Below are 27,847 nucleotides of genomic sequence, written 5' to 3' on the forward strand. Positions count from 1 at the left end.
ATATCCTAAATAACAGATGGATTTAAGTGAATTAATGAGATCTCAAACTAGCTTCAGATTTTATTGCGTGTGGATTCATGGTTCAACTCAATGAGTCTATTAATTTCCCTCTAAGATGCTATTCAGGTAAATCTCACTTTTATTAAAGAAAATATTCTGTTCAACCTGACTACAGCTATGCAGACAAGTCTAATTAGGCCTCCAGAGTGTGAGCGGGAGTAAAACCTTTATAAACGCCTACCATGGATTAATTTTCATTGTCAGATTAGAGGATTTTCTTACGACATTAGCTAAGACTGAAGAAATGAAATAAGGAGAGCACAAGAATATTGAGAAATGACTGCAGGGTAGAATAGGTTCATACTATCTATCGTTTTGGGAGGTCTAATGATAAAATGGCACTAGTCCTATAGTTAAGAACCTACAGTAAGAAAAAAATTAACATTTATACTTTTCAAACAATATGTGGGATATACATTTTGATACTGCATTATAACAACAGATCAGTTAAGATGGCCAGGCACATTATTTTAATGTAATTGCCACACATCTGACTGTCCGTCTATTCCATCCTGATTTTCTCGTAAAATATGTAATATATTCAAAATAAACAGGGCAAGAAGGATTGACTCACGTGAAGAAACAACTAAGAGAAAATGTTGATTTCATAATATGGACAACAAATAAGCATGTTAATTTTTATGAACATTTTTATAACATTTTATAACTGAAGTCTGCAGAACTTATTTAATTATTTAACAGAATTTAATTCTTTTTTTTCTGTTTTAAGACAACATAACCCAGGTTAGACTGTTTTACATCACATCTTTCAAATTTTTTTATAAAGTTTTCCTTTAGCTACTTCAGGCAAAAACAGGAAACGACAGCTTCTTTCCTATCATTTCCATTTCACGATACATAGTAATCCTTTTGTTTCTCATCACACTCCATGAACTCAAACCTTTATACAACACAGCAAAACAACACTTAGTGCATCAGTGGTTGGAACTGAAAATGGCAATATGGTGCTTTAAAGTCTAACTTCTTAGCTAGTAGGCCTAGCTACACACCTGTACTGTATATTAAATGCAAATTTATATAGTGTCATGAAGTTATTCAACTCAGATTTTTACATTATTTCATATTCACTGTGTATGCATAAGAACATAAGAAATTTGAGAAATGAGTGGAGATCATTTGGCCCATCATGCCTATTTGTTTAGCTAATAGCTAAGTTGTCCCAATATCTCATCGAAATTTTTCTGGAGGTTGTCAAGGTTTGTGCTTTAATTACGTGTCTCAGTAGTTTTGTTCCAGATTACCACAACACAATGCAATCAGATCGTCAATCATAATTTAATTTTAGGTTAAAGAGTCAGTCATTTCCAATCCGCCATATGCTAGATAGATAGATAGATAGATAGATAGATAGATAGATAGATAGATACTTTATTAATCCCAAGAGGAAATTCACATACTAACATAGGGTCACAGGGGTCTGCTGGAGCCAATCCCAGCCAACAAAGGGCGCAAGGCAGGAACAAATCCCCAGGCAAAGCACCAGCCCACCTCAACTTGATTTTCTTCTGGAAATAGTTAGTTGAATAGAGAGTGACAGTCTATGTTGAACTGAATGACCTGTCCTTACTGTAGTTGTTTTAATGTCCTAATAAGGGAAAACTGTAAAGGATGGGATTCTGCTGCTACATAGTCAGAAAGGTGATCATTAAATAGAAACAGTATACAAGAACCTTACCATTGCAGTAGTTGTAGTGAATTGTCTGTCCATTCCTGGGTGTAGGCAATGACAAGGGTGTTTCTCCAGAAAGTAAACTGGAAAGCCTGTACTCCACAAACATTCTCATAATGTTCTCATCTCTAGCTGCCTTCGAGTCTGGAGAAAGGTTAAGAGATACAACTTCTATCTGGATTTTGTCTGATGGCTGTAGGGAGAATAAAGCAAAGAAGTTATTTCTTGCAAAATATATAAAAGTAACTTAAAGCATACTGTTTTACCTTGGAAATTAAAGGGAGCACATTACAAAACAGAGGCCACAACAGAGCTAAATTTGATTCTCAGTGAACATTAACTCTGTGTACAGTATATCAAAAAGATTGTATGATGTTTCTTTTAAGTTTAATTATCTTATTATATTGTTACATGATGTGAAGCGTTTCCAATATAAACTGGACTGTCAGAACGTAAAATATTTATACTTGCACTGTTTAAATAATTGTACTTTTTATTCAATTGCTAGGCAATTCTGCCTGACTAAAAAACTGCTCTTTCTGTTTGTTAAGTCAGTTCCACACCACAAGCACTATCAATGTACACTGTACTTCTATATTGCCAGAAGAGACATGCTGGCATTGTTTTGTGACTTTTGTGGATGTTACCAACAATTATTCCATGTACCCATCCATATTCTAAAACCTGTCTTTCCAAATCAACATTAAAGAAATAAAGAGTGATAACGGCTGAAGACCAATCCATTCATATTCATCCAAAGACAGCAGTTCTTCAAAAAGTAGACACAAATCACAGCAAAAATATTATATACAGTATTTTTATGTAGTATAAATATATTCATATAGTTTAGACACCAACAGAACTGAAATAGCTAACATCGTACTAAATGCAGCAAGTAAACTTACTAAATTGTTATGCTACAGAAGCTTCCATAGACTGAAGTTTGTACAGTTTATAACGAAATATCTGAATGGCAACTTACTGTACACATGAAAAGTAAGCCACTGACTGTACAGAATAAAATGTGCACTGCTCAAAAAAATGGAACACTTTTTAATCAGAGTATAGCATCAAGTCAATGAAACTTCTAGGACATTTATCTGGTCGGTTAAGTAGCAGAGGAGGGTGTTAATCAGTTTCAGCTGCTTTGGTGTTAATGAAATTAACAACAGGTGCACTAGAGGGGCAACAATGAGATGACCCCCAAAACAAGAACGGTTTAACAGGTGGAAGCCACTGACATTTTTCCCTCCTCATCTTTTCTGACAGTTTTTTTCACTAATTTTGCATTTGGCTACGGTTATTATCACTTACTGGTAGCATGAGGTGATACCTGGACCCTTCAGAGGTTGCACAGGTAGCCCAACTTCTCCAGGATGGCACATCAAAATGTGCCATTGCCAGGAGGTTTGCCGTGTCTCCCAACACAGTCACAAGGGCATGGAGAAGATTCCAGGAGTCAGGCAGTTACTCTAGGAGAGCTGGTCCGGGCCGTAGAAGGTCCTTAACCCATCAGCAGGACCGGTATCTGCTTCTTTGTGCAAGGAGTAACAGGATGAGTACTGTCAGAGCCTTACAAAATTACCTCCAACAGGCCACTAGTGTGAATGTCTCTGACCAAACAATCAGAAACAGACTTCATGAGGGTGGCCTGAGGACCCGACGTCCTCTATTGGGACCTGTGCTCACTGCCCGGAACCGTGGAGCTCAATTGGAATTTGACATAGAGCATGAATTGACAGGTCCACCACTGGCACCCTGTGCTTTTCAAAGATGAGAGCAGGTTCACCCTGAGCACATGTGACAGACGTGGAGAAGCTGCAGAGAATGTCATGCTCCCTGTAATATTGTTCAGCACGACCGGTTTGGTGGTGGGTCAGTGATGGTCTGGGGAGGCATATTCATGTAGGGACGCACAGACCTCTACAGGCTAGACAATGGCACCTTCACTACCGTTAGGTATCAGGAAGAAATACTTGGACCCATTGTCAGACCCTATGCTGGTGCAGTGCGTCCTGGGTTTCTTCTGGTGAATGACAATGCCCGGGCCTCATGTGGCAAGAGTATGCGGACAGTTCATGGAGGGTGAAGGAATTGATACTACTGACTGGCACCCACGTTCGCCTGACCTAAATCCAATAGAACACCTCTGGGACATTATGTTTTGGTGCATCCAACAGTGTGCCAAGTTACACCTCAGACTGTCCAAGAGGTCAGTGATGCCCTGGTCCAGATCTGGGAGGAGATCTCCCAGGATACCATCCATAGTCTTATTAGAAGCCTGCATTCATACCATGACATTCTCAGGCATGCATACAAGCACATGGGGGCCATACAAACTACTGAATACGATTTGGAGTTGCTGCAATGATATTTCAGCAAAATGGACTGGCCTGCCTCATCACTTTTACTATTTTTTTGGGGTGTCTTTGAATTCAGCCCTCTGTAGGTTGATAATTTTCATTTCCATCAAATGATGTAGCATCGTTTCGTTCTTAACACATTACCCAGTCCATATCAGGATAGATATCCAACATGATTTTTTTTCCCTTTGAGATCTAATGTGTTTTCAAAGTGTTGCCTTAATTTTTTGAGCAGTTTATAAGCATGATGAGCATATTTTGTTTATTAGTCATGACAAGTCTTTGCTTTATGCATCTTAATTCCCAAAGGGTGCACATACTAGCTTTGTAGTCAGTGTTACTGCTTTACAACTCTAGGAGGCTGAGCTTAGATCCCACCTGGGTCATTGTCTGTGTGGATATTACATGTTCAACCAATATTAGATAGTAGTTCTGAGCTTACTGTAGTGAAAGACAAGCATTTGGGTGAGAAGTACAGGTCACCTTATCAAAACAGCAGTCATTTTAACAGATTCAAATACAATGCTGAAATGTATTAGAATAAACAGATGGTAAAATGAGACAGAAATATAAAAAATAGCCAATGACAAAAATGCTCAACACCATAAACTAATCAGTCATCTGCTCAGAACACTGCCAAGATGAATTTGCATAATATCTACATTTTAAATTGAAAGTTACATTGTGAATGCACTTTCCTCTTCTGCTTTCTTAATGTGTAGCTCATAGCTTGCTGTGAATGAAGTAGTACAAACTGGGCTAGAAAAGATGCTTTTTATATAATAATTTACTGTGGATATATTCTCAACCTATGTTGTATTTGGTGGTTCTATGAACAGGGTGACCATTTAGTTTCAGTCTTTTTAAGGTAATGTTATTCTGTATTTTTAGTTTCTTGAAGCAAATGTACCTCATTAAATAATGGCAATAAAAGTTTGCTTTAATGGGGAGGGCCATATGAACAAATGATACACAGTAATTGGGTTACACTTGCATTCTTTTTGGAGGACTTACACATAGGTAAGTTCTCGTGAATTTCTTTATTCAATTTCAGCTACAAAAACAAGATAAATGTCTTGTTTTAGAAGACCACAGTTAGAAATTGGTAAGAACTGTAATTTGGGCCATCCAATCAACATACAAGATGTATCTAATCAGTGCCTTATTATTCTAGAAAAAACTTCTAATAAGAAAAAATATCTTTAGCTATCTACACATCTTGAAACCACTCACTGAATCAGAACAATATTAAATAAACAGACATATGAAGAGGAGTAACATGTATACAAAAATTGGAGCCAGATGGCTACACTACGCATGAAGAAATAATGAGATGCAAACTTTGGATAAGTATAGTATATCTCTTATAGCATTTGCTGCTCTTAGTACTTTTTTGCTTTGTCCCTGGAGGCCTTACTGTCATTAAAGATAAAAATGCAGCAATTTCTATAACTTTGTGCAAAAGTCTGGCAAGCCACTATTTTTTATGTGCCCATTTAAACCAGACTAATATTTTTACAAATCTCATAACCTTCATTTTGTTTGCACATATCTAACCTAATAAAAGAAAAACATATTTATTTTAATCCAGTTTAAACAGAAATCCAGTTTCAAAAGAGGTCTGGATTAAATCAGCTTTTGACAACTACTGATATGTAAAGGAAACACATTATTCAGGTCAGAAATGGCAGTAGCTTCTACAAAAAAAAGATGCAATTTATGTTAAAAGGAAATATCTTTGGCATTTGTTTTTATTCTTAAACATCAACTGCCTTACAGGTCATTTTCAGCTTTTAATGTGTTTACTATACCTTATGACTTTGGGAAAATCTTCCAAATTCATGTCAGATGCAAGTCACTGGGATGCTCTTATTATAGGTTATGCTGATTTTAGACACAATATGTATAGATACGATGTCTTTCTCTTTGAAAATGCTACCATTATTTCAGCACAATACTGTATACAAAGAATGGACAATACCTCAACTGAAGTGTTTCTTCTGCAATTTAGTATAATTATTAACAATATGCAAGTATCAGCCAAAGATGTGAGGCTATAAGATGCAATCCTGCTAGTGTCTCAGGTGCTGGTCTCTCTGTTTCCTCATTTACATCTGATTACAGTGATGTGTGGCTTATTGATGTCAGTTCTGCTAGTCGTCACAATTTAGATATTTCAAATAAGTGCGGTGCTGGGCCAGAGTTTGCCAGTAAATTATGCAACATGCTGTCATGTTGTGTGCGACAGGTTAATTTGGTAGCTTTAAGTTGTCAAGCATGAACACCCATGTTTGTAGATTTTTGCCAATGCTTTGCAGTATTCTTTGCCCTGTAGTCACCCTGAATAGCAACGCTTATTATGTCTAATTAAATTCTTAGCAGTTATGATTATCTCATTTTAATAGTTTCACAACTGTGTAATTTTTTAACTGATTTTACAGTTATCACCTCACTTTACAAAGTTCTTAGCTACTCTTAGACAAGAGTGTGAATAAATATAATTTGCTTATCAAGTTCTGCTCAGTTTTCCAATTACCTGTCTTATTGCTAATTTAAATATTGGAAAAAAAGGTTTTTGCTTATTTTAACAAGCAGGTTGAAAAGAAAAACAAATTAATTTCCAAAAAAGCCAAATTTAACTTTTTACCACAACTGAATGAAGGATTTTGCACAACTTTTCTCAAGGTATAGATGATTAATCTATGCCTACCATGAATACTATATGGTTCATTAAAATATGTTAATCTTTGCCAGACCTTTACTTACCACCACCACATTACTTACTTCATAGCAATATGACTCAAGCAGTATAATAGTCTATCCTCTCAATTAGTATTGTTTGTAACATGTACTTGAGGTAGTCATAAAACAGCTGTATATACAATTTGTTAAACATGCTGGAAAAATGATTTGATCTTTGTATCTTTTGTATGTTGTCTTAAAAAAAACCTAGTCACCTCCTTATGTTCTTAAGTTTGGTTAATAGTCTCACTTATTCAACTTTCTTCAAACATTTGCTTATCTGAAACTGAAAGACAACTGACAGTATTTATTACTAGGATAACATTAACCTTTGAGGGTTTTCATACACACTCAAGACGAGATAAATCAATATATACTGTTTAAACGTGATTCTGATGACTATTTCTAGTATGCACCAGTTTGCTTCAGAAATAATTCATAAAGCAGAGTCTTTTGAGCTGCTTCACAACTCCAATTTACTCTTCGTGCATTCCTTTCTTTCTTATTCCCTACAATGCTGGTATCGCCTTTTTTCTAGCATCCACCTTATATTCTCAATATATTCATACTTGTTACAGCTTTCCTGTAAAATTAAATTGAACGCCAAGCAACTGAAACACTGTTACTGACTGTAACATGAGAAAACAGTCTACTCCAATGACTTAAGCTGGTCACTTTTCTAAGAGAAGGTCAGTGTTGCTAACCATGGACAGAAGCAGTTACGCTTCCAAGCCTTTCTCTCATTAAAGTGAGTCATTTACTTTTCTTATGTCCTTTTGTGAGTTCATACTCAATGTACCGATGACCAACACAGTCTTAAAAAACAGAAAACTGGCAAAGGAAAAAAATGAAAAATCATGTGTGAATGATGTCAGAATGTCAAGTGAACCAAACGAAAAAAATCCTCTTTATTATTTAGAACTTAATTTTACTGTTTTTAAAATATAGTATAGCCTGGCGAAAAAAAGGCTAAAACAAGGTTTGAAATGTCTACTCAATAATAAATGATGCAAAAAATAAATAAACAAATAAAAACAAGAAACAAACAATAACTACAAGAAATCAATATTTCAATAAAAAAAATAACTGGAAGGCCATTCATTACTTAGGAACACAAAATAATTTTCAAAACTTTACTGTTTGACAATTCAAAAATAATAAACACATTTCTTTAACTTTGCTCTAATATGTTAATTTTGTTTTGTGAATTTTCAAGAGAAACACCCAGCAAAGGTAACTACATGGGAAATAAAATTTGCAAAAGAGATCTAACGGGCAAGTCATCATTTTCACATACACAATAAGCATACGAATAGAAGTGACGTGACGAATGTCAGTTTCTCTAAAAGAAAATATACACATCTACATGAGATTCTCTCATGCTGTAAAGATACTTTTAATGATAGTTAAATTCTAAATATTTCACTAAGAATGTTTAATTATTCATTAGACATCTGACTAGGCTGAAAGGGAGAAATTTTTCTTCTTCTTTTGCTGGTATTGCAGGTATTGTACATGGCTCCAGACCACAATATTAATAGGATTAGTATGGTGTGATAAAATATTTAGAGGAATTTTTAAAAGACCCAATAAATCAAAAGACTGCCAAATATCATTAAAGTCTTTGACTAGAATAAAGGCTTTTCATATTCAAATGAAAAGATGATGAGATGAAAGCAGGAAAAGGTTACTTGGTTTAGCTAATAACCCTTTGTTCTATACACTAACGTAAAAAAATGACACCAAATTTATTGTCTCCCTTATTTAAAGAAGGCTCACTTCTTTTCCTGCCCACACCTTTGTTTTTACTCAGGGATGAGCACTTCGATTCCTTATTCATTAGTCAAGAATGCTTTTGCAGGGCATCAGACTGTCATGAATGGCTCTACGATGGATATCAGAGTTGTCAGCTTTCTCTCCTGCACTGTGAAAATCAACAATTTTGAGGAGAGTACCATATGTAAATAAGGCATTTCAGGCTGTAATGAAATATGAACCAGTCCAGAAGATCAGACAGTTAGAAAGCTCCTGTAACAAAAGACTCCTTTTTCCTGTCTTCAATATTATAGGGGACAAACCTACAGTAGATACACATGGTGATGGCTAGATGGCTATAAAAATCAATGAAAATACAAGAGCTATTTAAGTACAGCAGCCTTATTTCATTTTTTACTAATCATCGACATTTTGTGTAAAAGAATGGGTTTTGTTTTAGATAGTAGAACATACACTAACTTTAATGTATTTTATTCACGTATGTGGTTTAAGGCAAATACACATTTTAGCAAAATAATCCCTTCAACCCACATATGATGAAGTGGACCATTGGCTGTCTTGCATAACCGTTTTTGTGGCATAAAGTGGACTGGCTATCTAGTGAACACTATAGTACTTTAGTAATAAAATTCAATGATTAAAGTGAGGGAAATTTAGGAATATGGCAAGGAGAATGTGTGCATAAATGCTTTATTACTACCACACTTTAATGGTATTAGTGGCTATGATTCTTTCATTTGCGGTACAAAACATAGTGAATTAGTGAAATAATAAACAGTATTGAAGGCATTTGTATCTTTCCACACTAATATAACATATCTTAAAAGTACTACTGGTGTGTTTGGTTTTCTTTGAATGCATACTTTAAGATACAATTCATCTGGGCCCAGACTAGTAGACACCGAATATTAGTTTGCAGCAATTAAGAACAATACTATATCTAACTTAAGGACAATATTGGAAAGCGGCTGAGAAATCTGGATGGACACTAATGGCTGCAGGTTACTAACTCATCTGTGAAATTAAGCCAGTTACTTAAATAACTGAAGCCATCTGTATTCTAAATGTATATGTATATATGTGTGTGTGCGCACACATACACACACACACATATATATTTATTCACACACATACAGACATATACATACACATATACAAAATGATTATACAGGAACATAGTGGCAGAGTTGATAGTGCTACTGCTTCACATCCCCCGGTTATGTTCTTCTGTCTTATCCAAAAGACATGTACTGTACATTTGTTAAGTGGTATCTCTAAATTGGTTAGGTAAGTGTGGGATTGTATGTGATTGTGCCTTGGCACACATAGACGACGTGATAAATGGTGGTTCCTGAATCATGCCAAATATGGACATAATAGGCATGGGATCAGTGAAACCCAGAATAAGATAAATGATTTACAAAGTATAGCATATATCCAACCATCCATTTTCTTTATGAACTCTTAAGAGGACATCATTCAGCCCATCACACTTATTTAATTGATTTGTTACAATCTCTCACACACATACATTAAAAAAAAAGATTTGGTAGATTGTTCCAAATTCCCATGACCCGTTGTGTGAAGGAATGTTTCCTAAGTTCTGTCTTGACTACACTTTTACTTAATTTCCACTGAGGTCCTCAAGAACATAGCTCACTATTTAATCAAAAGAATTTTGACGGTTCAATTTAACTAATTCTTTCCAGAAATTTTAACACCAAGATTACATTTTCCTGAAGTCTACTTTTCTCAAGGCTACAAAGGTTTAATTCCCAATGCCTGTCAAAGTGAGTTATAGAAGAATTTCCCCTTGGGATGGATGGATGGATGGATGGATGGATGGATGGATGGATGGATGGATGGATCTATCTATCTATCTATCTATCTATCTATCTATCTATCTATCTATCTATCTATCTATCTATCTATCTATCTATCTATCTATCCTGTAGTCTGGGAAAGCATTTGGTTGCTTTCTTCTAAATAGGTTCTAAACCTATATATATTTTTTTTTTCTTTCAGAGATGGACTGATTAAAGCATAACATGTTTTGAATTTTATTGAACAATATTATCAGTAGAACCTAATATTTTACTACTTTTCTAAATTATTTATGCATATTGCATAGACCATTAACACCTAAATTCATTTAAGACTTAGTTTCCTGCATATGAGTGACAACTACCTTTTATTTGCAATTGATAACAACAACATTTATTTACACATCACATTTTCATATAAACAATGTTGCTCAAACTGCTTTATAAGATGTCAATGAGAAGGTTACAAGAAAAGCTTAGGTAATATTATTAAAGAATAGGTAACAAAAAAAAAAATAAACTAATCTTAAAAAACACAAATATGAAGAAGAAGAGTAGCATCCTTATATACAATGTCATGATGTAAGTCTCTAAAGATGAGTCCAGTGATAAGGTCAGATCAACAGGATGACAGGAAAAATCAAGAAAACTCCAGTTAGGCTAGAGAATAAAAAACAAATTCTGCAGGGATTCTAAGACCAAAAGACCTCTCAGCCCTCATTTGGCTTCTACCTAACATAAATGTTCTTAATTTATTCCTCTGTGTCACTTAGCTATATTAAACTGCATTTTCCAAATGCTTGTCAAATGTTGGAGATCTTCCAGGTCTTTCTGAAGCATTTGTTGCATGCTCATTCAACTATGAATTTACCAGTGACTTCCACAAGTTTATTACTTTGAATCAATGTCATTAATATAAATTACAAACAGTAACGGTCCCCTGACATGCTCGACAGACGACCACACCACACACGGAGCATTCTCCTCTCATATGTAGGACATTGTCTCCAGCCGATTGACCACCATGAATTGCAGTTTTTTAAGTTACCTGCAACTCCAATGGCTTCTAGTTTCAAAATTAATCTTTGGTGCAGTTATATCAAATGCTCTTCTAAATTATGTTTTATGCTTTGCTTTTCTTTACAAGTAAATGTTCTGCTTCAAAAAAGTCTAAAAATTGGTTTTGGGGGATCTTAATGACTTTTATTTAGTACACTATTTATATACAAGTAGTCATCTAATATATTTCAGATTATAGCTAGTACTTCTGCACAGGACAGAAGAGAGGATAATTGGACTATAATTAATGATATCCATTTTTCTCCCTTATTTTTTACTGGAGTTACGGTACATTTCCAGTCATAAGGTAAATCTCCTGTATGAGGCGATACCAGGAATATTCTTGTAAAAAGTTTATTCTTGTAAAAAGTAATATATTTAATTTCTTTCAATGCTACTATTGAAGTCCTATCAGGAACAGGAACATTCTTTTATTAGTCTGCAGTTTCTACCAAATTAAGAGTAGTATTATTTATAAATTTCAATGGCACAGTAGCACAGTGTCTAGCACTGCTTCTCTAGAGATCGATGTTTGATTACTAAACTAGTCAACATTTGTCTCAAGATTGCACTCTGTCAGCATTTATGCGTGTACTGCCAGGGTAATCTTGTTTGACACATATGCCAAAGCTGTGCAGATAGATTGATCACTTTAAATTGTCCCAGAATAAGTTAATGTGGATGGATACCTGAGTGTGCCTTGTTATAGACAAGTGTCCCATTCACAATTGGTGATCAACCTTGTGACGAATACTACTGGTACAAATCAGAATCAGAAGGTTTGGAAAATGGATGAATGTATGTAGGTAATGAAAGAATACCATGTACAGTATTTCTATAAAAAGACACATTTAGAATTGGAAGCACAGAATTCTATAAATGGTCCTAAATAAAAAATAAAGAATAAAACCAAGAAAAAAAATCAATTATTATTAAAAACAACAGTAATGACAAAAAGGCCAGTAAAACAGAAGAAAACAGAGACATATAAATACAAATATTTAATAAAAATGAGACAAATAAAATTAACTTTGCACATTAAACTGTAAATATAAAAGCTGAAAAAACAGAAAGCAAAGCTGAGGGAAAGAGACCAACAAAAGAGAGATAGAGAGGAAAACGCCAACAAAACAAAGCATCATACTGCACAAATAAAATGCAAATGACTATTACTGATGTCTTTCTTTGCCAAGAAAAAAGATTTTTAATCAGTTTATTATACATCACATTGATAATGTTAACTCCTGATTATTCAAATGCATAAAAAATTTATAGGAAGTGTTCAAAGTTTTAAATTTCCGCCACTTTCTTCTCCATTAATTATAATGCCTTGGAGCCTTTCAGTGAAGGAGCAACCATCAGCCTGACTGAACTTGACAAGGCAGAGTGGCCCAATTACACTAGCACTGTGAACAGCTTTGATGTAGTGGAAACAAGAACCGATAGGGGCAAATTGTACAGCACATTATGTTAATAACTTGATTCAATCCAGCCAGTAAACTTTGTGTAGGCTGTTTAAGAAGATGCTAACACTAATTACAGCACTTCGGAAATGAAAAGGAGGGGACAAGCATTTCTCTTCTACAAAGTGTGGCTCATAAATGTTGTAAATTAAATGAAAGAAAATCAAGTCATCTCTGTTAAATTATAGATCACAGACAGAAGAAAAGGTGAAGGGGGCAAATGTGGGTCAAAAATATTGGAAACCAGTAATGCTTTACTTATAATGTACACATATGTGAGATGATTAGGACTTCAGCTCACCGTTTCATAATTAACATGTCATTTTACTTCCAGCTTTAAAAAAATTGAGGTATTGTGTGCTGGCACTCTGAACACCATCTGCTTTGCTAATTAGCGTGTAATTACAAGGTCTGCTGAATCTCAGCCATTTAGTGGGCACATAGATCTACAGATTTGCTTCACTCACAGTAAACCGGAAAATTTTTTTTCCTCTCAGAAAACAATTTAAAGTTAACTAAATATGCAAGTAAGACTCTTGTGGGTTTGTTAAGTGTCTTTGTTGGCTAAAGCGTTCAACAGAACAAACATTTTCTTTTTTCCTTTTGGAAAACTCTGACATCTCAGCATTCACAGCACAGTTCGTATTGTTGTAGCTCTGTGCTATGAAAAAGCTACTACATGGAGAATCTGTTCAAGTCATGTCTTACAAATTATTTAGAAGATAACAGAGTAAACTACTGGCTACGCAGTGCAACTCAACATTGTACACATACTAACTCCCATACATTTATACCTATCATTTATTTGTTGTGTCCCCTAAACATGTAACAAGAAGGATTTTATAGCAATAGAGATATTAAAAACAAAATTAATAGAGAAAAAAGTAAATATAGATTCAGTTACTTATAAAAACAATTTTGTTGTTTAGTTATTCTGAAACATGATACAATCCCATGTGTCTACTTCTTGTCATCATGATTAAATGATAGTATTTACAATGTCTGTCTATACCTGTTCCTAAGGAACTGGATGCTGGTTTGTTATCCCCTAAGCATTACATGTCACGACACAAACTGCCCCTACTTATCCAGTTGTCACTACACTTACTGTGGTATATCATTCACTGCAGCAAAGTTATACAACTGAGGATTGGGAACATAGTTTTATCAGGTACTACAGGTAATGAGTACATTGTTTTATAAGGCCTTAAAAAGCACTTACTGTAATATTTTTTTCAAAACATTTCTTGAAAAGTTTTAAAATTTGACATAATTTTGAAATTGATGTGTTTAAGTATATAAACTAATTCATAAAAGTAAACTGTTTTCCCAAAATGCTAAGTGACATTTGATACGTATAATAAACTAGCTGTATTACCTAGCCTAATCTGAGAAACTTTCTAAGTCAGTGGCCTCAGTTATAGTGCCAGTGGTTAATCAGGCCTATTATATGTACTGCATAACCAAGTACTTTTTGCTATATAATATTTGTATTTTTTTTCCAGGGGATAATATTATTAGTTCATTTGAGCTGCTTACTGTTGAACATTCTACATATAATCCTTGGTGGTTTTCTTATGGAAGAGGTTGTTAGAAGATTCTGTATTAAAGGACATCACCAATCATGGTATTCACTAATGTTACAAAGGTCATTTAAAGTATTCAAAGTAAAAAAAACTGCTAAAATTCTTTCCATTAGCATCAAAGCCTAAAATTTGTACTGCAAGAGTATACAGTAAGTAGACTGCTACTTTAAAATGAGTTTAGCAAAAACACAAGGACACTTGTTAAGGGAACATTTTGCACAAACGTTAGGAAGGTTTTCTTCACACAGAGAACTATAGACACATGGAATATGTTACCAACTAGTGGAGTGGACAGTAGGAATTTAGTGATTGTCAAAACTGGACTTGAAGTTATTTCGAAAGAATTAAGTGGATAGGACTGGCAAGCTTTTTTGGTCTGTTCTCATATTCTAATTGAATGGTTTTGAAAAAATTGTCTACCAAGAAAAACAACATAAGTTTTTTCCAAATTCAAAAAATGTTTATGGCTTTAATTAAGTTGCACACATTGTGACATTATGCAGATGGACAATAGTGTTGACTTTTTCAAAAAGTGAAGGCTATGCACTGATGTAAAAATGAAGCATAATAAGTTTATGTCAAACGTATAGTCACAAAGAGATTCACTTTGAAATGTTGACGGAATGTTCGAAGAAAATTGTGAAAGGTCACACACAAATAAGTTAAAATGTCAAATTATTTCACTGATTTCTCTTTTGGAAATGTAGGTCTTCATTTATCAAAAACCTGGTCTGCATATAATTTTTACATTACATTACACAGTGCTTGTGATGGTGGTAATAACAGACGGTTTGTCAGTCAGACAGACTTAAAAATCAAGCCTGCAAATATCACTACATAAAAGACAGCTCATATAATTAACAATATACACATTATCCAGGTAGCACTATACCACATAGTTGATAATTCCTGGCAGAATATAGTATTGTGATATAGCTGTGGAGCTGTAAAATAAAAATCTTTAAGAAAGCAAGACTGTTTCCTGTTACTTAAGAAGATCCATGAAAATACAGACACCGAAGAAGTAGAAAATGAAGAAGATTAGGAAGAAGATGAACTAAAAACAAAAGTCTGTTAGATTATAACACTGCTTTGTTTGTCTTTAATACTGTAGATGGATTTCATATTGCAGAGAGTCGGTTTCTACCTTGGAAACAAACAACATGAGCTGTGGATACATGGAGTTGAGAGTTAGGTCTGTACTATTCTTAATGATCCAATAGGAATGAACTCAGTTTACTATTGTTACTAGGATAGACCTGTATGGTAGTTGCTCAAAAAGCTTTACAAATCTGAAAACAAACCTCTATCCTTAACAGTAAGGTGATTATCAGTGTCCTTTTTATTAAAAAATTCAACTGTCTTATAAAACCAAATGTGACAAAGAAACATTAAAATGGTGTATGTCCACACTATGTCAAGTCAGTCAGCACAAAATTAAACGCAATTATTCTTGTAAATGGTTGGAGGCCTTTTTGTGTTATGTCACCAATAAAGCCTGCATTCCAAAAGTATACAACAGAGCACTTTGCAGGTCATGAAAAATTAAATGCTGTAGTGCTTAGTCTATTGTGCTTGCTCTTAGTAATTAATTGGGTTTACAAGATGAATGTGTAACACGTATTGTAAAAAAAAACTACTTGTAGAGAAATGTTACAGTATTTATTGGGTCACATATGGCATATCATTCAGGTACATTCAAAGACTATAAAGTTTACTGGACTGAGTTGAGTTGGTAGGTTCTACAGGTCAATGGTTATCACACCAGGATTGGGCAACAGGCTGAACACAGGACAGCGAAGGACTCTAGTCCATTACAGGGGCACTCTCACTTACACATGCACTTAAGGAAAAAAAAAATATCACTTTCACAAAAACAACACATATATGATTCCACACAATGCTTGATGTGGAAATAAAAATTGGCAGTACTATGTTTTTGAGTGGTTCTTAGTCCTCTTAGTGATGTTGTTGAAATATAACACAACTTATTAATCAAGCTTCTGCCCTGTAATTTTTTGGCTGAGCTATAATACTTACCTGTTACAATTAAAATACTGAGTAAATTGCTGATGCACTGGTTCTCTTCTGGTTGCGTTAAAAAAACACTGGAAACACTTCATAGAGCAGAAACAATTTGCTGATGCAGGGGGCTTTCGTGTGTGCATCACTGGACTTGCCAATGAAGTATTGCAGTCCCGTGCATGCTCAAGCAGCCAGTGGCAGCGAATTTCTACCTATACATGTAGTCTGCTAGTGTTTCATTAATTTGTACTAATGATCTGTTTGTCATCAGTTCAGTTATCAGATGTGAAAAAGAGGAAAAAATACAAAATATACAAGTTGATGTAACTACTGTCAAGGTAAATTTGACAATTGAAATTTTAAAAATGTGTACAGTACAATCTGCTAAGTTTTTAATCTACTGCTGCCAAAAATACAACCATTCCTCAGTGATTTGGAACTAAATACAAAAGTAGTACTAGTTATGAGTTTTTAACTAATAATTCTTACCCCATATTATTAAAATTACTTCTATTTTCTTGAGAAACAACTCGATAGAATTATGTTATACTAGACAATTAATTGATTGTATCAATCGACTAAGTGCAATACTGCCCTGTCTCTCCAGAATAAGTAGTATTATTCAAAACATGTTTAGAAGTGTTCAAGCCATAGAAACCTCAAGTATTCATTGCAACAACTAGTTTAACAAGAAACAAATCACATTATTTAACTAAACGTCTTGTTATATGCTTAGACAAGATCACCAGTCATTGTCTCTGACATAGTTTTTATTGCTTAGGTAGTTTTCTTTTTTGTTTTTTAGGAAATTGTTTCACTATATTATTTTGTAAAAAAATCAAATTGTACAGTTAAATGGATATATTGACACAGTACTATCATGGCTTTAAACAACCTGCCCATGCATGCATTACAAATTCTCATTTATTTGTGGACATTATATGTGTAGAATTTTAACCTTGAACAATATCTGTTTGACAGGAAAGCATGTGACAATCAAGAGAAGAATTGAAGACTATGGTGCAAAGAATACATAACATTTCAGATATTCACGTAAAAGATTCTGACAAGTGATAAGATTGCATGTACAGTGCATCCGGAAAGTATGCAAATCACTTTTTCCACATTTTGTTATGTTACAGCCTTATTCCAAAATGGATTAAATTCATTTTTTTTCCTCAGAATTCTACACACATCACCCCATAATGACAACGTGAAAAAATTTTACTTGAGATTTTTGCAAATTTATTAAAAATAAAAATATTGAGAAAGCACATGTACATGTAAGTATTCACAGCCTTTGCCATGAAGCTCAAAATTGAGCTCAGGTGCATCCTGTTTCCCCTGATCATCCTTGAGATGTTTCTGCAGCTTAATTGGAGTCCACCTGTGGTAAATTCAGTTGATTGGACATGATGTGGAAAGGCACACACCTGTCTATATAAGGTCCCACAGTTGACAGTTCATGTCAGAACACAAACCAAGCATGAAGTCAAAGGAATTGTCTGTAGACCTCCGAGACAGGATTGTCTCAAGGCACAAATCTGGGGAAAGTTACAGAAAAATTTCTGCTGCTTTGAAGGTCCCAATGAGCACAGTGGCCTCCATCATCCGTAATTGTAAGATGTTCGAAACCACCAGGACTCTTCCTAGAGCTGGCCAGCCATCTAAACTGAGCAATCGGGGGAGAAGGGCCTTAGTCAGGGAGGTGACCAAGAACCCGATGGTCACTCTGTCAGAGCTCTAGAGGTCTTCTGTGGAGAGAGGAGAACCTTCCAGAAGGACAACCATCTCTGCAGCAATCCACCAATCAGGCCTATATGGTAGAGTAGCCAGACGGAAGCCACTCCTTAGTAAAAGGCACATGACAGCCTGTCTGGAGTTTGCCAAAAGGCACCTGAAGGACTCTCAGACCTTGAGAAACAAAATTCTCTGGTCTGATGAGACAAAGATTGAACTCTTTGGTGTGAATGCCAGGCATCACGTTTGGAGGAAACCAGGCACCGCTCATCACCAGGCTAATACCATCCTTACTGTGAAGCATGGTGGTAGCAGCATCATGCTGTGGAGATGTTTTTCAGCGGCAGAAACTGGGAGACTAGTCAGGATAAAGGGAAAGATGACTGCAGCAATGTACAGAGACATCCTGAATGAAAACCTGCTCCAGAGTGTTCTTGACCTGACTGGGGCGACGGTTCATCTTTCAGCAGGACAACGACCATAAGCACAACAGCAAAGATATCAAAGATGTGGCTTCAGGACAACTCTGTGAATGTCCTTGAGTGGCCCAGCCAGAGCCCAGACTTGAATCCGATTGAACATCTCTGGAGAGATCTTAAAATGGCTGTGCACCGATGCTGCCCATCCAACCTGATGGAGCTTGAGAGATGCTGCAAAAAGGAATGGGCGAAACTGGCCAAGGATAGGTGTGCCAAGCTTGTGGCATCATATTCAAAAAGACTTGAGGCTGTAATTGCTGCCAAAGGTGCATCGACAAAGTATTGAGCAAAGGATGTGAATACTTATGTACTTTTGATTTCTCAGTTTTTTTATTTTTAATAAATTTGCAAAAATCTCAAGTAAACTTTTTTCATGTTGTCATTATGGGGTGTTGTGTGTAGAATTCTGAGGACAAAAATTAATTTAATCCATTTTGGAATAAGGCTGTAACATAACAAAATGTGGAAAAAGTGATGCGCTGTGAATACTTTCTGGATGCACTGTATATAAGGTAAACAATAGGTCATTTTTCCAGCATCACAACTTTAAACACAAAAGGTACCTCACAATATGGTGCTTTCATAAAATTGTACACCCATTTAATACAGTGCTTTATAGAATGAAGCTAGTTGATGCAGACATCACAGAACTGCAGATTTTATTTCCACAACCAAATCTTTGCAGTTGTTTTCAATTGCAATAATCAAAGATGGCAATAAAATGACTCGGAGAGTGACAAGAAATGCCATGATTATCTGCAATGTTCCTTTTAGTACTTCTAATCAAGTATGTATTCTGATTCTTGTGAAACTTGCTACTTATTATCGCAGATCTCTGACTTTGCTGTCTGTCATACAAATCTGTTTCCCTGATTCTCTGAATACACAGTACTCACACTATTGCCATGAATGCAATAAAGTCTTTAATGATTATTACTGAAGTGGATTCTATTCACAGGTGCAAATGTGATTACAATTGTAATAATGAAACAACTGCTGACTGTCATTTGTGTATTAACTAGAATGCAACACAGCAATACATAGAGAATGTCAAGACTTTTTTTCTCAAAGTGGAGGAGTGGGGGTTGATTTTTTTTTTTGTTGTAAAACTTGAGTTATGTATATAGAATGTTATTTGATTTTAATACTATTAAGAAAATTTAAAAAAAGGAAGAGGAAGCATTACTTTTAACTAGACTCTTCTATAAAACATACATTTATCTGTGCAACATACCTGTTTTCTGGTCTGAGATACTGGTCCAGGAATGATGCAGTCATCACTGTCAGACACACCTGAGTCATGCACTGGGGACTGGGGGCCCTCCTCTAAGGAAACAAAAGATTAAAAGACCTGAATTTAAACTGTAATGAGGTAACTGAGCTTTAAACTATGGAGCATCATATTAGAGTGTACAGAATAGAATGAAAATCAGCATGAATATCTGGTTAGTTTAAAGAAGCAAGCTGCAGATGCTGGTTCTCTGGCTTTAAAAACAAATAGAATTTGTGTCCTGCCTGTCATGAAATTACTTTCAAATATTAATTATTCATTATTTTATAACATGGTGTCCACTTTTGCACAACATAAAATTTCCATTTTTTTTTAATGACATCCTTTTTAAATTAAACAGAAAAATAAAGTTGTTTTTGGCAAAACATGTCAAAATTAACTTCAAATTATTGTCGGAGGGTTCACCTTTGGAAGCAAAAGCAGAAAGATAATACAAATAAAACAATACTTGAAGAGGTGCAGTATATACACCAAAGAAGAATTATACACTTTTTAACACTACATTGAATCAGTCCAAATAAAAAAAATGCAAAGACAATGTATTTCTTTGGTTTAATATTACTTGGTTTGCATTAACAGACTTCTTAGTGTACTGTTAATGTACATACAATGATACACTACTAGGCGCAGCATAATAGGGCAGTAGTGAGATTCAAAAAATTGTTACTGTGGACTATGTTCTTTCTTTTAGAGTTCAAGTGAATTTATTTCCAGGTATTAAAGTTCTTTGCTACATTTCAGAGACAAGAATGTTGAATTTATTGTTGATTACCAGCTATCTTTTTGTGAGTGAGGATGTAGGTTATTTTGATGCAGGAGGAATCTGCTAGACTTTTCTACAACTTTCTAAAGGTAAAGACAGGTTTAAGGTTGTTTTCAGGGTATTTTAAGAGTGTAAATAATTTGTGTTATGTATTTTTCCAATGCCCTGCGTGGGTTGGCGCCCTGCCTGGGGTTTGTTTCCTGCCTTGCGCCCTGTGTTGGCTGGGATTGGCTCCAGCAGACTCTTGTGACCCTGTAGTTAGGATATAGCGGGTTGGATGATGGATGGATATTTTTCCATAACATATTTATTATATATCTAATCTGAGTTTTATTTTCATTTATTTGTTTTTAAGTTTACTTGTTTACTCATTTACCATTCATTATTACCTACACACATTGGGAGTTATTTGAATAATCTTTTATCTGTTTATGAGATTCTAAGCTCAATGTATTTTTGAGCCAAATACAGTTATGTTTTTTAAGCTTTACAACTGTACCTATCTCAAATGCTTCTTATATTTATTTTGGGTTGTAAAAGTAATTATTACTCCCTCTATAAAATGTAGTCATTTCTTGTGCTGTCATTAAAGTTTGCAGTCAATGCAGTTTATTAGTGAGAACTTCCAGATAATGGTTAACACTGAATACAGCTGCATGCCTATTACATTTTAAAATTTTTATTCAGTTAAAAGTTTATTAATTTTTATATCAAAACAATAAAGTAGCTAAATGAGAAATAGGTAAACAGTAAGCGTTAGGGTACACATAATGTTCATGTGTATGTTTGTCAGTTTAACCATTTGTAACTGAACTTATTTTTTTCCCCATCTTTAAAAGAACGGCATCTGAAACATGACAATTTGCAGAAACAAACATGGCTATTGCATAGTTGGTACGTATAAGAATACTGATTATATTTTAATACTTTTTTAAGCAAGTGAGTCAATGACCCTGTGAAAGATTTTATTTCATCTTTGCTCAGCATTTCAACAATCTAGTTTATACTTTTGATAGGTGTGTTTCAATCATTCTTCCACTCTAAATTATGTGCTTTTGTGAAAAATACATTTAGATATCTGAACAATTAAAATGCTAATTTATTTATTGGATTCAGTATATTAATTTTAGTAAAATTAGTTCTTCAAAAAAAATATTTCTTTCTTTAGGACAACTAAAGAGCACTTGAGAACACAATGGCCAGCAGGCACAAGATGCTTATATGTGATCTTTGAAACCATAAAAGAGATGATTATTATCATTATCTCTGTTTTGAAAGTGATTTTACTTAAAAAAAAATTTAGGACAAACAAACAAAATGTATAGTGAGCAAAACCATGGTAATTTTTATTACAAAAGGGTCTGGGGTTCAGAACATTTACATGAGAATCTTGGTTTGTGGTTTGTTGTGTAATCCAGACCTTTGGCATTATTCTAGTTTCAAAAGTATTGAGGATAATGTGATATTACAGAAATGAGTTTTGACACCCCATAACACTAGAATTACCAGAGCCTACGAAAAAACTCGTAGATCCGTCCCACCTTAAATAGCTTCTTAAATCCCTTCACACCTCTCCGCCAGCGTCCTTTGTCCTCTAAATGTGCTGATAAACTCAGGCTGCAAGCAGCCGGCTATTCCATCCCCCCACCGACTTAGAATGTGCACAAACTTCTCTCAGCTCATGCCTTGATTGATTTTCTGGGAGTGAAGTGGAGTTTTAGAGTGGAAATAATAGATCGTTGTTTGGAACACATGCATTTCATGTCTGTTCCGTTTCTACTGTAATCTGTGTAAACACATTGTTAAAACAGAAACATTTTTTATATTCTAGTAGTAGATGACAAAAATGGAGGCATAAACTATATAATGTATGAAGCCTGAAGTCCAAATATCAAAGAAACACTTTCACAAAAGGTACAAATCTAACACAACAATTGTGCTTTTATTCAAAAATATAACTGCAGAAACAAAAAGATGATCCACTGTGGCAACCCCTAACAGGAGCAGCCGAAAGAACAAAAAGAAAAAGAAGATGTGCTTTCATGTAGGAAGAAAACAGGTGTTTTTAGGAGACCAAACAGTTAAGAAACAAAAACACAAAACCAGACATTTGGAGATTATTTTCATAAACTTTAGAATTATAAAATTAAATTAATTTGAAATTTCACAAGGAAACAACAGATTGCAAAAAAACAATTGTAAATTAGCAATGTTTTGTTAAGATAGAAATGAAAAACCACATAACTACATATAATAAGCTTTCAAATAACAAGAATAAGAAAAATAGGACATTGTTAAATACCTTCTTCTGGTTCAAAAACCTTTTCTGAAATATCAGATTCTGTTGAAGAATGCATACTCTGATCTGCAAGCTGTCCTTCAGACAGATGGGAACTTTCCTCCTCTTCACGTATTTCCTTAGCTATTTGATTCAACTCAGTATCTTCCAATAAATCTTGCTTATGGTCCTGAAGGGCAGAGAATCAAAGTTAGAAGAAAAAAATACAGAATTCAAGCTGGTCTTATATGTGACACTTATTATATGGTAAAGTATGTTACAACAGAAGTAACACAAGGCAGGAGTTCTTATAGTTAATGAAAATTCTGAAAATAAATAATCAACAGCAGTAAAGTGGGCACATATAAAATGATACAATGAAGAAGACACCATACAGCTCATGCAGTTTATTACATTACACAGTTTATACAAAATTTCACTGTCATGTGTGCCTTAATTTTATATTAGTAGATTCTATTTCAGTGTACCTCAGGAGTATGTAAAGAGACAGCATCCAAAGGTTTCTCTTGAACAACTGTTCCTTCATCAGCAGAGGTTGAAACACTGATTGGAATCTTTAAGATACATAAAGGGCAAATATAAAAATCAAAGCATTCACTTGATGAAAAACTGCTTTAAAGAACCACATGTTGGGAAAAGAAAAATCATTATACATGTACACCAGGGGATTAAGTAAAAAGCATGTCAAGACGCACTGAATTAGACTAGAATGCTAGGTTATATTATCCAATTTAGATTAGAACAACATCAAATGAAATAAGAACACATAAGTGAAAGTGCAGACTTTCACTGTATGAGTTGTGAAAGTAAATGGTAACTGACTGAGGTACTTGGAAAAGTGGAAAGATAAAGCTCCTTGGTCACATTTTGAGAATAATTGCATTACTGTATGTATGAGTGGTTCAGTACAGACTGTTTTGACACTTTCCCATTGACACCAGGAAAAAGAATGCGAGTAATATACAAGTTGTCTACCACTTTAAAATAGGCATTACTTGTGTTTATATTATATGATACTCATGCATTTATCAAAGCAGTAGAAATGGAGGACACAAAAGTGACAATTGTAATTCTTTTTGAATGTTCTTTAAATTATTTGCCTATTTGTCTCTTTTTCTGGTACTGTTTATGCAGGGTACACGTTTCATCAGGCTTCTTTGAGATTCACCTACATGTTTGTTACAGACTGAAGTTTCCATCTTAAATTGAAGAGTCCCACTAAATCTGCACACTTTGTTTATTCCAATATACTTGTCACTGTATTTTAGAAAAAATTAGAGTTTTACAGGAAACAAACAAAATGTAAATATTTAAAGGGAGTTCTAGGCAAAGTACTTTACCTACAGGTGTGTCATCCTAGAAAATAAATAAGCTAAAAACAATCAATGACCACAACTCGCTATAACCTCACTAAGACATCTGTGGGTTCCATATATGGAACAGGAACCCAAGAGGCAATAGAATTTCACTGTTGGCTCCAGAAACTTTTGAAAAAAGGCAAGGGAAACTAAACAGAAATCTGTATTAGTCTAGTGCTAGTGAAAAAGTGGCATTTGAAAATATTATGAGCTTAATGATATACAATACACCAACTGATTTAGAGATGTATCCCCTCTCTCTTTGTACCATGCAGCCTGTTTTTTCAAATTGACAGTGATAAGAATGGGCTTAATTGCAAAGCAAGTATATTGAAAGTAGAGGCAGAAATTTTGGGGGTCATCATGGATAATATAATGGTAGTTAAACCAAATAGCATTATTGATGTATATTTGCTTGCTCAGAAAGTAACCCCCGATTAAACTTACTGACACTGAGTTCTCTTCCATAAATGAAACCTTTTTGCTTGGCTGCTTTTCTTTTCCAGGTACTTTCTGCCTGGGAATTGGACGAGGAATCTGTGGAAACACAATGGAAAACTCAGACTGGTTAAATACTACATATATCTTTGTATAGATATCTTTTGGTACACCACTGTTCAAAAGTTTTAGAAAACCTTAGTTTTTCTTCAAATTAAATCAGTTGAAATGCAATGAATGACTTGAAATGGTGATAAAGGTAAGCAGTAAACTGCCAGAGGTTTAAATTTAAAGTTTAGGTTAGTAGTAGTAGTAGTAGGGTGTTGTACCGTGTTAGTCATTATGGATGCAATAAGAAGTCAAGCAAAATGACATGTTTTATTAGCTAACTAAAAAGAATACAATATGCAAGCTTTCAAGCCAGCTCAGGCCCCTTGTTCAGGGAAGATGTAACACAAGAAATGGAATTCCCTGTGTTTATATAGACACCACGACAGATACAGCATTGTAAAAACCTTTACGTGGGTCATCTAATAATATTACCAAGACTGCGTTCTTCCATCTAATTATGTAATGCAATCTCTTATAACATGTAACGATGGCAAAAAATTAATACATGTGTTTGTATTTAGTCAACTCGACTACTGCAATGATCTCCAATCAGGACTACCTAGAAAAGGATGAAAATCAGCTATAGATTGTCCAGAACGCAGCAGCAGGAATTTTAACCAAAAGGAAAAAAACATGAGCATATATGCCGAATACTAATATATTTACATTGGCTGCCAGTGTCCTTTAGAACTGATGTTAAAATACTTCTACTTGTATATAAGGCAATGTGCTTCTTATATATTACTTCATATTCTCGTATGATAATGATGTTAATAATGTTCTTTATATTGATTTCTAGGTTATTGTAAATGCTCTTTATTTGCTGAAAAATAAAATTGGTAACTAACAAACTTATTTTAAAGACTGCATTTTATTTTTTCCCTTGCACTCAGTGAGCTGAAGCCACTGGGTAATCAGCTAGTTATATCATAATATAGTGATCTGATGATTATATGTTTAGCTTTTTGATGCATTAATAAGTACCCAGCATTAATACATTGCTTTTTTTTTTTGTTTTTTTCGTCTCACATCCTGGATGGTGGTGCTATGCGCCACTCACACCTGCTCAAAGTGGTGTATTCTGCAGTCATCCGGGGAACTGGAGGAAAAAAAGGAGGACTTGGAAAGCTTATTATCGACTGTGCTAATTGTATCAACTGTGGAGGGTGGGCAACCAGCTGGCCTAGGCCACTCTGACTTTCATGATGCAGAAAGTGATTACCATCAAACCTAACTATTGGATTTGCTTGTCTTCCAACCGTGGCCCTCCAGAGATTTATTTTGGTCCTATGGTCCATTGGAGTAGTTTTTTGTTTTCCTCTCCTCTGAGTCAACTGGTCAAATAATCACATTCAGGAATCAAGAACTTCACTTAGATCCTAAATCAACTGAAATCACTATGGACTGTTTGATTTGCTTTTGTATCTTTTAATTAACTGTAAATACATCAAACTGTTTCTACTCAATGGCTTGTCATGTACATATGCCTATTTATAATGTAGATGTATACTATATATTTATTTTTATATACTGTATATATTACCTGTAATTATATCTGGTTGTTCTATTGTCAACCTTAATGTATAAATATTTTAATTAGAAAACCTTTTTCTGATAAGTGTGAAAATTTGTTTTGCACTTTATTGATTACATGTTGATTAACAATACTTGGTTGATTTTGTATTTAGTATATTTACATTTATTAAAATAAAATAAGTTAATGATAATAATTCAAGTAAATGTGATATATCTTTGTTTTTATTGATTAATCTATGGAAGGCACATCGAGTTGCATGTAAATGCATGATAAGGTGCTATATAAATAAAGTTATTATTATTCTAGGCCTTGATTTCATGAAACATTAAGACATTAAACTGCGTGCATTTTTATAGAAAAAAAACAGGTATTTTAAAACTTTTGACCGGTAATGTACATCAGAGGAAGCACTTTTAGAAACAGGTACCCTTATAGAATATATATGATAACTAATGGGTTATCATAATGTGTCCAAAGGCACTTCAGAACAAAAAACAAAACAAAAAAGTAACATGTAAACAATATGTTTTACTGTTATAGTAATGTCCTTTGAAGTATTTTTCAGTTGTAAAAATCAACCTCAGACTTAATCAGTATTTAAAATGACAGCTTTATTGACTAATTTGCATTACTTTGGATTTCACAAGGAATATCACAAGAAAACTAGTATATAAATCATTTAAGTATCTAGTCAAGTCAAGCTGGGGAGCATGCACTGGTACAGTGCATTGCCGCACCCACTACATGGCGAAACAACTCAGGATCCCGGTTGGCATCCCCCCAGGCAGACACGTGGTCCAGTCGTTCCCTCCGGAAATGACCCTCCATCTGCCGCAGCTAGGTGTTACATGGGTGACCCCTTGGCCTGATCCAGCCACTTGGGTCCCCAACAATGAGGATCTTATGAGCTGGATCCCCCTTGGGGAAACACGCCACATGGCTGTAGTGCCATAACTGACGCACCCTCACAATGCAGGTAATGTGCTTCATTCGGGACTCCATGAGCAACTGCTCATTCGACACGAAGTCAAACCAATGGTACCCAAGGATTTTCCAGAGAGAGACAGTACCAAAGGAGTCCAGTCTTCGTCTCAGGTCACTGGGTAGCATCCATGTCTCACAACCATATAGCAAGACAGGAAGCACCAGGACTTCGCTGGGCTGGCTACTTTGAGCAGTTGTTCAAAGCTGATCCTCCGGCTAGAACGTTGGATATCTCTGGGTCCACGGTTCTTGAGGCTGAT

General features: G+C 34.8%; 1 protein-coding gene across 3 annotated transcripts in view; it reads right to left on the bottom strand.

Annotated features, from left to right (window-relative positions):
* rpgrip1l (RPGRIP1 like) overlaps window positions 1-27,847 on the bottom strand; it is a 191,837-nt gene that overhangs the window by 25,931 nt on the left and 138,059 nt on the right. For all 3 annotated transcript variants that reach the window (XM_039762916.1, XM_039762918.1, XM_039762917.1), the window contains 5 exons: window positions 24,965-25,054; window positions 23,627-23,713; window positions 23,163-23,328; window positions 20,041-20,132; window positions 1,757-1,943 (listed from right to left, as the gene is read on the bottom strand). In XM_039762916.1, coding sequence (XP_039618850.1) covers window positions 1,757-1,943; window positions 20,041-20,132; window positions 23,163-23,328; window positions 23,627-23,713; window positions 24,965-25,054 — 622 coding nt within the window. The remainder of the gene's footprint in view (window positions 1-1,756; window positions 1,944-20,040; window positions 20,133-23,162; window positions 23,329-23,626; window positions 23,714-24,964; window positions 25,055-27,847) is intronic.

The sequence above is a fragment of the Polypterus senegalus genome, chromosome 9, assembly GCF_016835505.1.
Source record: "Polypterus senegalus isolate Bchr_013 chromosome 9, ASM1683550v1, whole genome shotgun sequence".
NCBI lineage: Eukaryota > Metazoa > Chordata > Cladistia > Polypteriformes > Polypteridae > Polypterus > Polypterus senegalus.